Source organism: Dendronephthya gigantea, unplaced genomic scaffold, assembly GCF_004324835.1.
Source record: "Dendronephthya gigantea isolate DGI-Jeju-01 unplaced genomic scaffold, DenGig_1.0 000076F, whole genome shotgun sequence".
Taxonomy (NCBI): domain Eukaryota; kingdom Metazoa; phylum Cnidaria; class Anthozoa; order Malacalcyonacea; family Nephtheidae; genus Dendronephthya; species Dendronephthya gigantea.
The window spans coordinates 199,978-213,944 of record NW_021163086.1 but is presented as its reverse complement, the minus strand read 5'-3'; the positions used below and the strand labels follow the sequence as shown (position 1 = coordinate 213,944).

The 13,967-nt window shown below is 38.2% G+C and overlaps 1 protein-coding gene across 1 annotated transcript in view; it reads left to right on the top strand.

Annotated features, from left to right (window-relative positions):
- Positions 1–13,967, top strand: part of LOC114531987 (neurobeachin-like) — a 46,249-nt gene that overhangs the window by 7,406 nt on the left and 24,876 nt on the right. Inside the window, exons 9-31 of the mRNA XM_028553583.1 lie at positions 573–719; positions 876–932; positions 1,195–1,335; positions 1,717–1,779; positions 2,106–2,185; positions 2,289–2,397; positions 3,117–3,175; positions 3,539–3,635; positions 4,069–4,222; positions 4,473–4,552; positions 4,873–4,935; positions 5,227–5,324; positions 5,905–5,997; positions 6,260–6,362; positions 6,697–6,778; positions 7,437–7,596; positions 8,606–8,676; positions 8,851–8,972; positions 9,199–10,352; positions 10,759–11,093; positions 11,445–11,599; positions 11,954–12,212; positions 13,054–13,709. Coding sequence (XP_028409384.1) covers positions 573–719; positions 876–932; positions 1,195–1,335; positions 1,717–1,779; positions 2,106–2,185; positions 2,289–2,397; positions 3,117–3,175; positions 3,539–3,635; positions 4,069–4,222; positions 4,473–4,552; positions 4,873–4,935; positions 5,227–5,324; positions 5,905–5,997; positions 6,260–6,362; positions 6,697–6,778; positions 7,437–7,596; positions 8,606–8,676; positions 8,851–8,972; positions 9,199–10,352; positions 10,759–11,093; positions 11,445–11,599; positions 11,954–12,212; positions 13,054–13,709 — 4,338 coding nt within the window. The remainder of the gene's footprint in view (positions 1–572; positions 720–875; positions 933–1,194; positions 1,336–1,716; positions 1,780–2,105; positions 2,186–2,288; positions 2,398–3,116; positions 3,176–3,538; positions 3,636–4,068; positions 4,223–4,472; positions 4,553–4,872; positions 4,936–5,226; positions 5,325–5,904; positions 5,998–6,259; positions 6,363–6,696; positions 6,779–7,436; positions 7,597–8,605; positions 8,677–8,850; positions 8,973–9,198; positions 10,353–10,758; positions 11,094–11,444; positions 11,600–11,953; positions 12,213–13,053; positions 13,710–13,967) is intronic.

Below are 13,967 nucleotides of genomic sequence, written 5' to 3'. Positions count from 1 at the left end.
AAAAAGGGAATTCAACAATCGTGTTGAAATAGTTTCATTTTTAATTTCAATTGATCATCTGCATGTGGCCAGCGCCTAAAATGGCCACCAAACAAAGGAATTTGAGGCTGCATTACTATGGCGTGATTTTAATTCTTAAAAGATTCGTTAACTGTAGTAACAAAATTATTTCGCACATTGTTACGGTTTCATACGTTCTGTCAGTTTTTGACCATTCTTGTACAGTACTGTCGCGGTACAAACAATAGGGAATACAACAACGGTATTAGTAAAGACTCCTGATACGTTTTCACAAAGCCGACTGCAAACTGTATGCTTCGTGAACAACCATGCATGCATGGGTTAGATACTGTATCTTAGCTTCTTTTTTTCAAATTTTCACTGTACCTCACTGTAGGTAAATCATTGATTGACATAAATTATTCTATCGACGATTTAAGCCCTTTTGTGCATGATTAAATTATATGACATGCATGCATGAAACGTGCATGTCTGTTAATCGTGTTATTTTGTTTAACTCTTTAGGATATTACCGTGCGTATAATGATTTATTATTCACACTTTTATCTTAGCCGCTCGATAAATGCTATATCGGCAGTTCTCCGAGTGCAGATATAAAGAGCGTCTTCCGTGGTCAAATGGGAGCAGTGTATTTATTCACAGATGCTCTGTCGTGGCCGGTCATTCAAGCCATCTATCATCTTGGACCAGGCTACAAGGTATGTATATACACAATGTCAGAACAGAAATAAAAAGTTGATGCAATACACTGCTTCTATTTTCCTCTTATCCGTTCAATCAATTTTTAAACCGACTTTAAAGTTCACTACTGGTTTTAAACGTTTCATTGATAATTTTAATTCTCCTGGATTTAGAACAAATTCCAGTTCCAGTATGAAATTGACACGCCGTTGAGCGAGCAAGACAGAAAGGTATGTTACAGTGAAATATCAGTATATTAATCTTTAAGTTTTAGTGGTTTATTGGCATATTTCAAGCTAAAATGAAAAACGAGAAGTAAAAAATTAAAATGATGGCTGTAGTTTCCGCACATGCATATTAGACTCTTCCCGACAAATCTTTGTGGTTGACGTACATATATAGCTATTTCCAATTTATCAAAATGTGTAAAATAATATGTACATGTTTTGTATGTGCATGTATACTATTGTAAATCTCCGCCTGACATTATAGGTTATCTACGACGGAAAATTGTCTGCCTCGATAATGTTCACGTACAATCCAATAGCATGTGATGGTCAGTTGTGTCTTGAGTCATCTCCTGTCACAAACGCATCCTATTTTTGCGAATCTCCACATGCATTGATGTTGGAAGTAAGTTTTTTTCTTGTATAGCCCTTTTTGGACCATAACTTTGAACATTGAATAGCACCCCTACTGGTAAAACGTAATTTATCGAAGAAAATCCTCATCTCTATGAACTGTTTTACCGTTAACCTTTGCGGATATATAATAATACTAATAAAGTAATTTTATTAGTATATACTGTAAAAGTCGTGTGGATAGGGATTTTTAATCGGTATTTATATGTTCATATATCAAGCTAAATATGTTTACATTTACGAGCTGTTTGAAGCCTTGAACGTTATTGCGATAGTTTAGCTGTAATCACAAAATTACCAAAGCAAATTATGAAGTTGCTGCATCATGAAGCTTAAATGTTTGTGGGTCCCGAATGCAATGTATTTTATTTAGGGTGTGCAAGCCGTTGTCACTCACTCGCTTCAAACGAGCCTACATTCTCTTGGTGGAGTCCAGGTACCATAATGTCTTAGTCGCGTATATCATGAATTGTGGTGAAATACCACCTACAAAGGTCACATTTGTCGTTACCTTTATTGACTTGGAATTATATGGAATACTACTTTTTTTGGGGGGTGGGGTGCAAATGTGACATTATATACCATAAAGCAATTACACTGCATTAATAAGTTGCGCCATTCGCGCATTCATGATTGATACGCTTTTTTGGCTTTGCACAGAAGGAATGTGTATCCCTCATGCATGAAGTTCCTATAAATTATCTGCCCTGCTTTTGCCGCGGGCATTCCCACCGATACCATTTCATTGGAATTTTCCTCTAGATGTTGTTTCCACTGTTTGCGCAACTCGACTACATTCACACAGAAAACCCGGAAGATCGTGAAGCAGACAGGGATATTTGGTAAGCAAATATGGTGGTACATTTCAATTGATGCATATATGCGTCACTAACTTTATATCTTTATTATGAACAGCAACAGTTTTGACTGGAATTTTATCTTTAGTACTTTGCTTCTTTCCCTGCTTTGCGATTTCATGAAGAATTCCGAGACCAGTCAGCAACAAATGATCCAGGGACGTGGATTCTACGTTGTTAGTTACTTGTTGGAAAAGGTAATGTATATAAGCTGCAAACGTGACATTTAACGACATCAAATCATTATATAGTTGTTTAAAGAAAAAACGCAATACGACAAGGTCGCACACACAGTGTTTCTTACTTTGCATTAATTTCACATTGTGAAATATGTAATCACCGTATCAGCATAATGCGCGTCCGCTAAGTTTACATGTAAGATGTTGCTTGTTGGAAGTGCCTGCCAGTAAGAAATTGATCTTTTCCTCTTGCGTAAAAAATAAGCAGTTTAAAAATGTTTAGCTTTTTGAAATCTCATTTATGTTCGCTTGGGCTATTTAACAAATAGATAACATCAACGGTTATGTTATTTGTTTTATAAAATAAAATGGAAAAAATTATTCAATTAAACAGGCAAGCAATTTGTTTCTGTTTTCTCCAAAACTTGGAAAATTAGAAAAGTCAAAATTTCGCTAATATCACGAGTACAAGATCTACAAGAATTGGAGAAATCCTATTGGCTAGCTTAAGACACGTGCTAAAACATATTTAGCTGAAAAAAACAAGGGATGACTTTCTGTGACGTCATTCCGTGCGTCTGCTTGTCCTCTAGTAGTTCATGGCCCTCGACTTTGTTATACGTTGTATAGACAATGTAATGTTAATCCGGTTAAGGTAATTTACTCCAGAACACAAAATGTATAAAGATCAAGTTGCATTACCTTGGTGCTAATCACATATTTTGTTCCACTCTTAGTGCTCCGATGCTGCCATATTGACAGAAGAAGCTTCGGATTATCTTCTTGCCTTGGCAAGGTATTTAATATTTATCTACTTACACGAGAGTAGCAGATCCAGTTTGCTAAAGGCAGACGTTTATGTATGTACATCGTATTCATGCAAACAATTAGTTTTTAGTGTTTTTCTTGATGTCACACTGGTGAAAACACTCGGTAGATCAAAACAGGTTTGAGCAACGCTGTGCTCTTTAGAATATGATTAGGAACAATGTTTCGTTAACTGTAGTAACGGAATCAATAAATGCATTCGTGGATTCAGTTCTTCATGTAGACTGCGGGAACTGATAAGGAAACGGCAATCGAAGCTCACTCATTTTACTCTTTACTAACTTTACTAACTTTACTAATTGCGAGTTCAAGCAAATATTTAATTTTTCAGGTTTCTGCTTTATCAGCCAAGGAAAATACGACTGCTTGGTACTTTGCTTGATCACGTCTTGTTCAATGCTAGATTGTGGATAAACACGCCATTTAAGGTTGGTTACGCGTGTGATGTTAAAATATACTTACAGAGGTATAACCGTTGGAAGTAAGATCGTTCATGAAATCCTACTGCTGAGATGATAAAGATACGACAACAAGTGCCGAACTCAACATGTATTCTATACATCCCTTGCGTTAAGAAAATCCTTTTTTCGCTCACCCGCTGTGTGGGAAGGGTACCAAAACATTCTTTTTCAACACATAAACATGCATCAAGAAAATTTATGACATAAAAAAGTTTATGATTACCACCAAAAGACACAAGATGAAAAAGCAAAGGCATTTTGTAAAGGCATATTGAAATTCTTCAGCTGAGCGATTGAAGCAGTCTTCTTTATGTGCAGTTATTAAAGTGGGGAATGAAAAATATAGAGCACTGTACTGTTGCATCTTTGGATTATTATTTGTGAGGAACTCTCGTTTTAGGTCCAGCTACACTTGTTCAGCGTGTTTGCCACAGATCTTATCTCGAACCCAGGTTGTCCAGATTTGATGCGACGCGAGGTGGGAGTAAATAAGTTCATTGACATGCTACGAACGCATTACTGGGTTGTCAAGCCAGAAAATATCCCGGAATCCGGTAAGTTTGAAAAGTTCGGTTTCGAGGTCTTCGAAAATGCGAAAAATATTTTAGGCGACTGAAAGCGTCCATCAACGTTGGAATGTTTTTGCAGTAATGGGAGAGGTGTGTGGAGGGCAATCATCATCATTTATCAAATGCAACCTTCGTCGCAAAAGTGACCTTCACGAAATTTTTGCCCCTGCCTTAAAAATCTCGGCCCTGTAAACCAGACCTCAAAATTGACCATTCCTGTATATATTCTTTCAAGGTGTCCCACGGCCAAGTAAAGAAGAGTTACTCTCACTTCGAGCATTCATAATGGTTCTTATAAAACAAATGATTGTTCAGGTGAGAACACGAGAATTTATACTGCATCTACAGTATTATGCATCGCGGATCAATATTAACTTCCTGTAATCGCATGAACGCTGTGAGGAAATGCGAGCGTATACATGCAAACACTTCTTTAATTCTTTTTATCTACTTTTTCTCACCGATGTGGGCCCAGTGCAAAAGTTCATATAAGAAATTTGTTTTACGTGGGTAAATAAGGAGTTTGTGAAAACATTTGTTACGGTAGATCTATTTAGGCAAAAGATCAATTGCGGAAACTCCTTTCTCTCCACTTGGTACAGCCAGGTAAAATAAATGCTTTCTTTCAAATGCAGGGTGACCGAATCGAGGACTGTGAACTAGAAAGCATATTCTGTTATCTATGTGCAGTTAAAGAGGTCAGTACCTTGGATTTAGCTACTTTCGGGTTGATCATGCAGGTCCTGTTTTTCCGATTCATTTGAAAGACCAGAAAAGCGAACAGAGTTCGATGTAAAAAATTTTAAATCCCTGTTTATGCCCGTAAATACGTTTTCATAATAATGTTTAAATAATAATTTCAGACACATTTGTATTAACAAATCTTCTTTATATAGTTGTTTAAATTAAGCTCAATACATGTAAACTAATACAAAATAGTTCATGCATGTAATTCAGAAAGTGTAAAAAAATGTGGGTCTGTGTTACAGGAAGAAAATATCGTGGACATTTTGCAGTTTATTCTTGATCTGATGTGTGAGAAACCTATGGCCATCATTATGGCATTAGATAGACTTGAGGGAATCAGGTAAAAAATATAATCCGAAGATAAAACATTAGCAATTCAAAATTATTGGAAAACTCCTGGTTTTAAGTTGTTCAACATGCATGTCATATTATGTGTTTTAGGTTTTTCAATGTAGGTATACCTCAGGGTGCAGAATTGGGCCCGGCTGTCCTTACGATCTACCCTCACTCTATGTAGGCCTAGCTCAAAAATATTATTGATTGAGATTTTATAACAGGACATAGAGCTTTAAAAAACAGAATTTGTTTAAAAAACAAAAAACAAAAACATTAAAACAAACATATTAAAACATTATGTTCACATACATGTCATTTTATATCTTTTATGCTTTTCGATGTAAGTATACCTCAAGGTGACAGAATAGGTCCGGCCGTCCTCAACATCTGTCTTAGGCCCACCTCAATGAACTTACAGATTTAAAACACATTTCTGATAGGACATAGAGTTCTAAAAAACCGAATTTGTTTAACCGTTAAACGTTAAAACAAGCATATTAATACATTACCTTCTTTAATATTGGGGGAAAACTTTCGGTGTCAAACGTAATGCATATTAATTTATGTGTTTTATTTTTTTATAGAGTATTGTTTCGTTTCCTATCAGCAGAGGACGAAGCCCTCAGAATATATAGCCTTAAGTTAATTGGTGCCTTTTTACGATACTGTCCCATGGAGTAAGTCTGGCTGTTTGTTTGTTTTTCTTATAAGTGCAAAGAGCCGCACGAAATACCCTAAAACCTTACATTCAGTGTCCTGGCATTGAATGTATGAATATATGAATATACATCCCCCACCTTTCCGTTTTGAAAGTGATCTGGTTCGATAAATAAAGTCATGCCGTGAAAAAACGGCGGTGAACGCGATACGTAAATAAAGTATTACCTGCACTATTGCACTTTTTTGCCTCTATATAACATCACTCCTATTTACTATTAGGAAGAAACTTTACGTCATCCAGGAGTTTTCGCTGTTTTCTTTTATTGGAGAGAAATTAAAAGTGTTTGAACTCACGCTAACTTCTTACAACGCCCTTTACGAGGTGAAGTCAATAATTAAATAAATCTATTCAGTACATTCCATTTTACTCTTTTGGGGACCGGAAGATGTCAAATGAGTATACCAAGATATGGCGATAAGTGTAGTTTCCAGGACCAAATAGCGCGGTATTAGTAATATTTTCTCGGGCGGAATTAAATTATCGGTCCTGCGATGATGTCCTAGTCTTAAAGCATACTGTATATATAGGTAATATAGGTGTATATCTGTATAAATATATGTATGCCAGTCATCATTTATCAGCATGCCAAATGCAAGTTATTAATACTGATTGCTCTCCATTACAAGCGTCTAATTTAATCCGAATTAATGTTTAGGTTCTGACTGGAAGAGTTTACAAGCAAATCCGCTTTGATCGTCATCCTGAACCTGATTCAACGTATTTACTTACCAATCCAGGTGCGTTTATAGCATTATATAGAATTATATAGATTCAGGCTATATTACTCTAAACGAAGCAATTTTGCTCGGTTAGAGCATGCGGAAAAATTTCGACACAAAATCTTGGAATACAGTCATGTGCAATCTGCTAGCTCGTCCGAATACTGTTTCTCCCAAAATATATTTTATGATAAGCCAAGTGTAGGTAATAGAAACTGAAACTGGCCAGTATGACTTTGGTAATATTAACTGTACTTTGTCCAGCCAAATAATGTCTGGAAAGGAACAAAATTAAACTTCTGCTTTGTTTATTTCTGTGTACACATAAGGTGGCTTTTTACAAAAGGTGTAGCTATATATACGCTATTGGGTGTAATTATGGTGAAACTGAACATTTAAGAAATCGTCTTAACCTCAAATATATAGTTTAACACATTATTTGTAAAAAACGTATAAGTTAATTTCACAAGTGATCTGTTTCTGAAATAAGTATCAGCGCTTCTATAGACCTTTATAAGAAGCCTGTGCTGTAACGTATAGTTTGCGGATAAAACATCCATGTTTTTATTTCGTCAACAGGCCGCAGTTGGTAATCAAAAGAACGTTTTGGTCGTCCGTAAATTGCATGATTTTGCAGACTTTTTACAAAGGTTGATACCCCGGGGTTTTCATTTAGGTTTCATTCCTGTCATGGTCGAGTTAATTCTTGAAGAAGAAAGAAAACAAGACGACAGTAAAACAGACGATGATTCCGACGCTCGCCGTAGGATAGACATCAAAAGAGTATTTCTCTCCGACTTGATGCTCTTGTTAAATCACAACCACAGCAATTGCAGGTATTGTGTTTTCCATGAAGAAAGAATAAAACAAATTAGAAAGGAGTATTCGAATTCTTAATTGACACTTTTTAGCCATATATATGTTTTTCTATCCAGACCGACTAAAACGGTAAATAACGTATTTATTTTTTTACAAAAAGCGGCGTTCGGTTGTATTATCATTGTGTAGGCAGACTGAGCAATGGCGACAAGAAACATAGACAATCAAAACCTCATTTGTTTAATTTACTAAAATTCACTATTCATTATGAGATGTTCATCGTTTTCTATTTTGTACAATCACTCCTGCAACTTTTTCCTTGTGACATCGATGAATGTATATAGAGAATCCTGTGCTGTTTTTTAATCAGGATCATCGGTCACTCAACACTCGTTTTGAAGAGTCGTACGGTGTGAATGTAGTTTTAAACGAGTTAACCAATAGCACAAAAATTGTGAAAATATAGTGAATTTAGCAGAGAGGTTTCTCGACAGTGCATGCGAGGTGAGGCTCTGATTGTGATGAAGCTTAACGCCCCGAGTACAAAGAAGTCACCTTGATTTTGCACGTTCGTGCATGTTCGTTCGTGTTTATATATAGTAAAGGTTTGTAACCTGTGTTCACAGGCGCACGGTATCTTTTGTGTTTGGTGTAAAGTTAGGAAATATTTCTAAACCAGACGAGGAGGACCAATTTACGTACGTTGCTAATGCATGGTAAAAATTAGTTTTAGCAAAACAGGTTTTTTATAAACTGCTCTACCTTATGATTTGATTGGGTAGTCGTCGAATCAAAAATTATCAATTCTAATTCAGAAGACTGAATGTACTGTTTCCATTGAGGATTGCAACTTCTTCGTACATCTTATGATCATTGTAGTATTATAATTGTAAATGAAAAATGTGTAAGAGATTTGTAATATGACGAAACCTGATTATCCATTTTTATTACCTTGGAGTCCTTCACGCACCATCTTCCGACCGAATCATATATGTATATATATAACTTTTGAACGCTGCTTTTCAGGTACTTTTTGCAGATATCATGTTGGCAGGATTTCTTGTTATCTTTGGCCAAGTTCGAGCCTGAATCTAAAGGTAGGTTCATCTCCAATTAAGTATCCAAGATAGATCACAAAAATGGAGGGTATCTGCGATAGGTCACATTTGATCAAAAGCAGTTATTCCCTTACGTCAAACCTTGGGTCGAAAACTGGGAAATATTGCTGCGGAAACATTTGTGACTCAATTTGTTTTTGTTTCATTCTACAGAACAGGTAAAGACAACAGATACTGTATTTTCTCTAATTCGATTGCTCCTTCACCATGCACTTCAACACGAGGCGGAAGGATGGAGAATTTTTGTGGACACATTGGCAATCTTACACGGGCAGGTATACAACGAGGACGTTTTAGGGTTATTAGTCTGAGAATTAAGTTGTCAGAATTTTCATTTATGAACTTTTCCTCTAATTTTTGAGCCTTTTTGATGTGAATCATTCCAGAGTTTATGTTTTTCGTGGATGTTTTGTTCAAATCGTGATCGAAACTATAAATGATCGTACCATAGCTAATCAGTACAACTTGATAAATAAAAGCATAATTTGTTTCATATCCTAGATCTTCAATCGAGGTTTAGCAAACAAGTGGGCTAATGTAATCGAGGACATACCATCTCAAGAACCGGGCGCGGAAAGCGATCCACGCCCGTTGACAAGAACGCAGTCCACAAGTTCCAACGTCAGCGACTCCGGCAGGAAAAAGGCGGTGAACATAGCTACGGTTGATATTCAACGGAAAAGCCAGGTACAAGAAACCGATAAAGACAAGGATTACCGAAAGCAGTTTTTTTACTCAATCATTCAATCGTCGAAGGAGGATGAGGAAAATGCGGAAAGCAAAACTGAACAAAGCATGGTTAATGGAGATCATGAGCCCCCTGTAAATGATAGGGGAGAAGTAGTGAGTACAAACGACCGTCCTGGAGGAGAAGTGGATTTAGGTGATGAAGAAGATGGGGCAGGAAGTGGTCAGAACTCCGCAGGGAAGAGCGATGGCGGTAGCGAACAGGAGCAGGAAAACCGTACAAGCGACAACGAAGGGGACCCCGAAACGTTACCTGAAGACACATCCAATGCAAATAAATCTTCTAGTGAAAACAATAAGGAGCCTGAAGAAGTTGATGTTACGCAAGGGACTCAGGGAAGCTCTGCTAACGATTCAGAGCCGGACGATAATGCAGGCAAAGAAGGTACGGCAACAAAAGAAGAGGCCGGAACGGATCATGGTGGTCATGTTCACGAAGAAGGAACACCTGATGATGATAGCGAAGTAGCTGTTGCTGACGAACTTGGCGAAAAGTCTTCAGAGAAAGAAGCTACCGCACTAGCATTGGAAAACGATTTGAAAAAACCTTCAGACGGGCCCAGTTCAAACGAAGGTGATACACGCGTCGTTAATAACGAAAACGAAACCTCCACTAGGGACATTTCAACCGCAGAGCAACCTGCTCCTGAAAACAACGGGTTGCCCCAGGAGGCGATGTCGCCCGATGTCTCAAAAGCTCATTCTATCGATATAAGCAAGGCGACGAATGGAAGTGAAAAACAGGGAAAAGAGGAGGGTGATGCCTCTGAACCAACATCTCCCACTTCACCCAGCAGTCCACACGAATCGAGGCCACTCATACCAGAATTCCTTTGGTCACCAATGCATCAACGTTTACTGGCCGATGTCCTCTTTGCCATCGAATCTGATCTTCAAGTGTGGAGAAGGTACAGTATAGGTTATCGTAGTTTCGAAGCTGGGTTTCGAAGCGATTTTTTAACGTATTTGAATTGTGAGTTTTGTATTTGCCATGGCAAAGCATGCATGCTCCTATTTAAGGATTTTCTAGAAATGCTTGCAAGAATGAAAACATTACCTTTTAATATTAACCTTAAAAGCAGAATAAGAAAAATGTGCGACATATGGCATGGTTCGATCTTGCGATCTGGGCATTGTCAAAAATGCGTCCAAAATTGATTTTATGAGATAAAAAATACTGTCAGAAATATGTTATGAATTTGATAAGATTAAAACGTATTATTGCAAGGATTGTGCCCTGCATGTGACGATAGATATTTGTGCTACAAAATATATATTTTGCAAAATGCCTCGACCAACTTTCTTTTCGTTTAGTCACACTCGAAAGACCGTCGTGGACTTCGTTAATGCGAAAGAAAACTTCATCTACATATCAAATCTGGCATTTCTCATTTCCGTTCTTGCGGACAGCATGATATTTTGTTGCGGAGATCTTTTGCCGTTGCTCTCCTCGGCAACATCGCCCGACTTCTCACAAGATGTTATACAGCCGTGTGGGGGAATGCAATTGGAGACGGCGTTTTCTTTCTTGAACCGTGTCATGAGCTTGGTCGACACTGTTGTCTATACAAGTAATTTTAGCTTCGGTGGTGTGGAAGTGAGCAGAAGTTTAAGTACCGGTGGTTTTCTGAGGCAGTGTACGAGACTCGGTTAGTAAAATGTCACAAGGCTTTTTTAACCTAATGATTATGTTATTGATTGCTACCGTTCCTTTGGTTTGCTAGTCCAATGCTCTTCCAACTTAGCTATACTAGGGCAAAACAGTTGAAATCAAATATGGCAGTATTTCAGAACTCAATCTAGTCCTTTCCATAACTGCAAAATTTAGTTATAGTAATTGTGCGTATAATTCAGATGAATTAATGTGATGCTGCTACTCTGAGTTACCATCGTGGTTAATTCGTCCCACTGCTTCCCGTCATGCAATGCCACTCAGTGAAATAAGTAACGAGACTTTTACTCGAAATTGTAGTTTGAATGATTCAACGTTTACCTTACAGCCCTTTGCTGTGCAGCAAGGAATCGTTTAGTGTGTCGTCGTAAGCAGCATCGTTACATTCCGATAGACAGAACGAGGTTAAGTTTTAAGACAAAGAAAGACACGCAGGACGCAATAAAAGCGATCATCGCCTCAACCCAACCACCGACTGATCAGGTAATATATAAATAGCTTTTTCCGGATAAATGATGCTGCCGATCTTTTTCGTACATGAAATCGTCTTAAATTTGCTGACATAAAAGTGAAATTATTTCATTGTCACAAGCAGGAGACAAACGTGTAAATACGAATAAGCGTGCGAGCGTTCCCTAAGATTCAATTTTAATAGTTTCGCTCTTGTTCAGAGCTTCAACTGTGCAAAAAACACAGTAAATTTCTGCATAACATCAATATTGGTTCATGCGCTTGTTTTTATCAATCCATAAACGTGCAACCCGTCTGAAAAAGTGTTCATCTTGAAGTTGTACCATCCAGAGCTTACATTCCTAGATATACAACATACTTTTTCAGAATGTTGTACAAAACATGCCTGGATATCTTACTACGATCACTGATCCGGATAAGCTGTTGCAAGATATGGATGTTCATCGACTACGCGCAGCCATATATCGTGATTTTGAGGACAGTCGACACTCGCAATTCTTGGCCATTACTGTCGTGTATTTCGTCGCAGTGCTCACCGTGTCAAAATATCGCGACATTCTCGAGGAAGAGAAAGGTGATCCTCCAAGCAGTCCAAAATCAAATGGCGAAACCTCTCCCCCAGAAGGTATTATAACGGTCATCCTCCCTATTTCTGCATGGTTCTTTGAAGCGAAAAGTGTACCGATCTTGAAAAATCATATGAATTATTCATATTGTGTACATTACTTGCCTTGTTAGAACAATCGTGCATGCACTGATTAGAGCATTAAACTCTCAAACGTTAAATTTTCGTAGTTTCAGGATGTAGTTTCGTTTTAGCGACGCCGGGAAACCCGGGTCGTGGATCGTGAACTCCCCTAATGCCTGACCATTGCAATGCACATAAGTATGCATCTAAATATCTAATGGACCATACTCTGTTTTTGAACTGAGTTCAAAAGTAGAAAAACTCCGGAAAACTACGGTCGAGAACAGCATCTCAAAATTAGTACTATTGGAATGTTGAGGAAAAATATCGCCGTGTGAAGTTGGCAATTTTTGATAAATTAGTCGCACGTGTAAAAAGCCTTATCACTCTATAAGCACCACCAATTTAGTTTACCAACTGCGTGGGAGTAGTTCATTTCACTGTATGCCCATTTTGTATGCTCATGTCATTAACATAGAGTGAGTATTTAGGCCTGAAGTGAGTATTTAGGCTCCTGTTATTAACATAGAGTGAGTATAAAGTCCCATTTAGGCCTACATTACACTCTGTTGGCACGACATGGCTAAAATTGGTACGCGTACCAATTTCATCTGTATTCGGCCTTTAGATTGGTAGCCTGAGCGCTAACGAAATTGGTTACGGGAACCAACTTTAGCTTTGCCTTGCCGAAAAGATGAGGGGATAATGGTACAATCGAAAAGTAGAATATCAGCTGAATTTCTACTTGCATATATATAAATGCCTTTCCATATATTAGGTAAACGAAGTCGTAACACTGCCGCGGTTAACCTTGGCCCTGTACGTCAGTCCTCCAGCTCGTCGGAAGCAGGTAAAGCTGGTGCGGAAAAGAACGGTGAAATGGAACACGTTGATTTGGACAACCTCGGGAAGGAACCCTGTAGTCCGACGTTCACCAGTAGACTTTCAAATCGAATGAGCCTCTCCGAGAAACTCGAGTTGACGTTTGGGACGTCCGGGTTCCTTCTCCGCGAAATTCTCTTGGATTTCTGTTCATTCCTGTCCAAGGTTCTCGTAGGCAGTCATAACCAAGAGCTGCTAATGGAAGGCTTGTCGTGCCTGAAGTCAGAATCCGTCGTAGAACTTGTGATGTTACTATGCTCTCAGGAATGGCAGAACTCGCTGCAGCGGCACGCCGGCTCGGCGTTCATGGATTTGATCAACGAGGGTCGTATGGTTTCCCATGCGACGCGCGAGAGACTGGTTCTGACCACCAGCGAAGCACTGTTCATTCTGCAGAAACTGAGAGATGTCGATGGTCAAAAGCATGAATTATTTCAGACTGCGTCGGATCTGGCCAACGACGTGTTCGTGCACAAGGGCTCGATTCACGATCATATAACAAGCGCCACTCGCGAGAAAGATGAGAATACTGCACGAAGACAGTTCCAAAAGGTAACAACCTGTAAATTTCGACCGAGGTTTGACAGCTATTGGGCTTAAAATGTTATTAACATCCAAAGGAAGCTGGTTTGAAAGCTGAAATGATATTAGGCATGCAATTCGCATTTAAGGCTAATTTGGAGATCATTGATGATTTCAAAGCACTAAAACGCTTTTAATTATTTCTAAGGCCCACTTAAGATATCTTGTGAAGTATATTTTACATTCTTCAGAATTTGCAATAGAATAAATGCAATAGAATTTGCAACT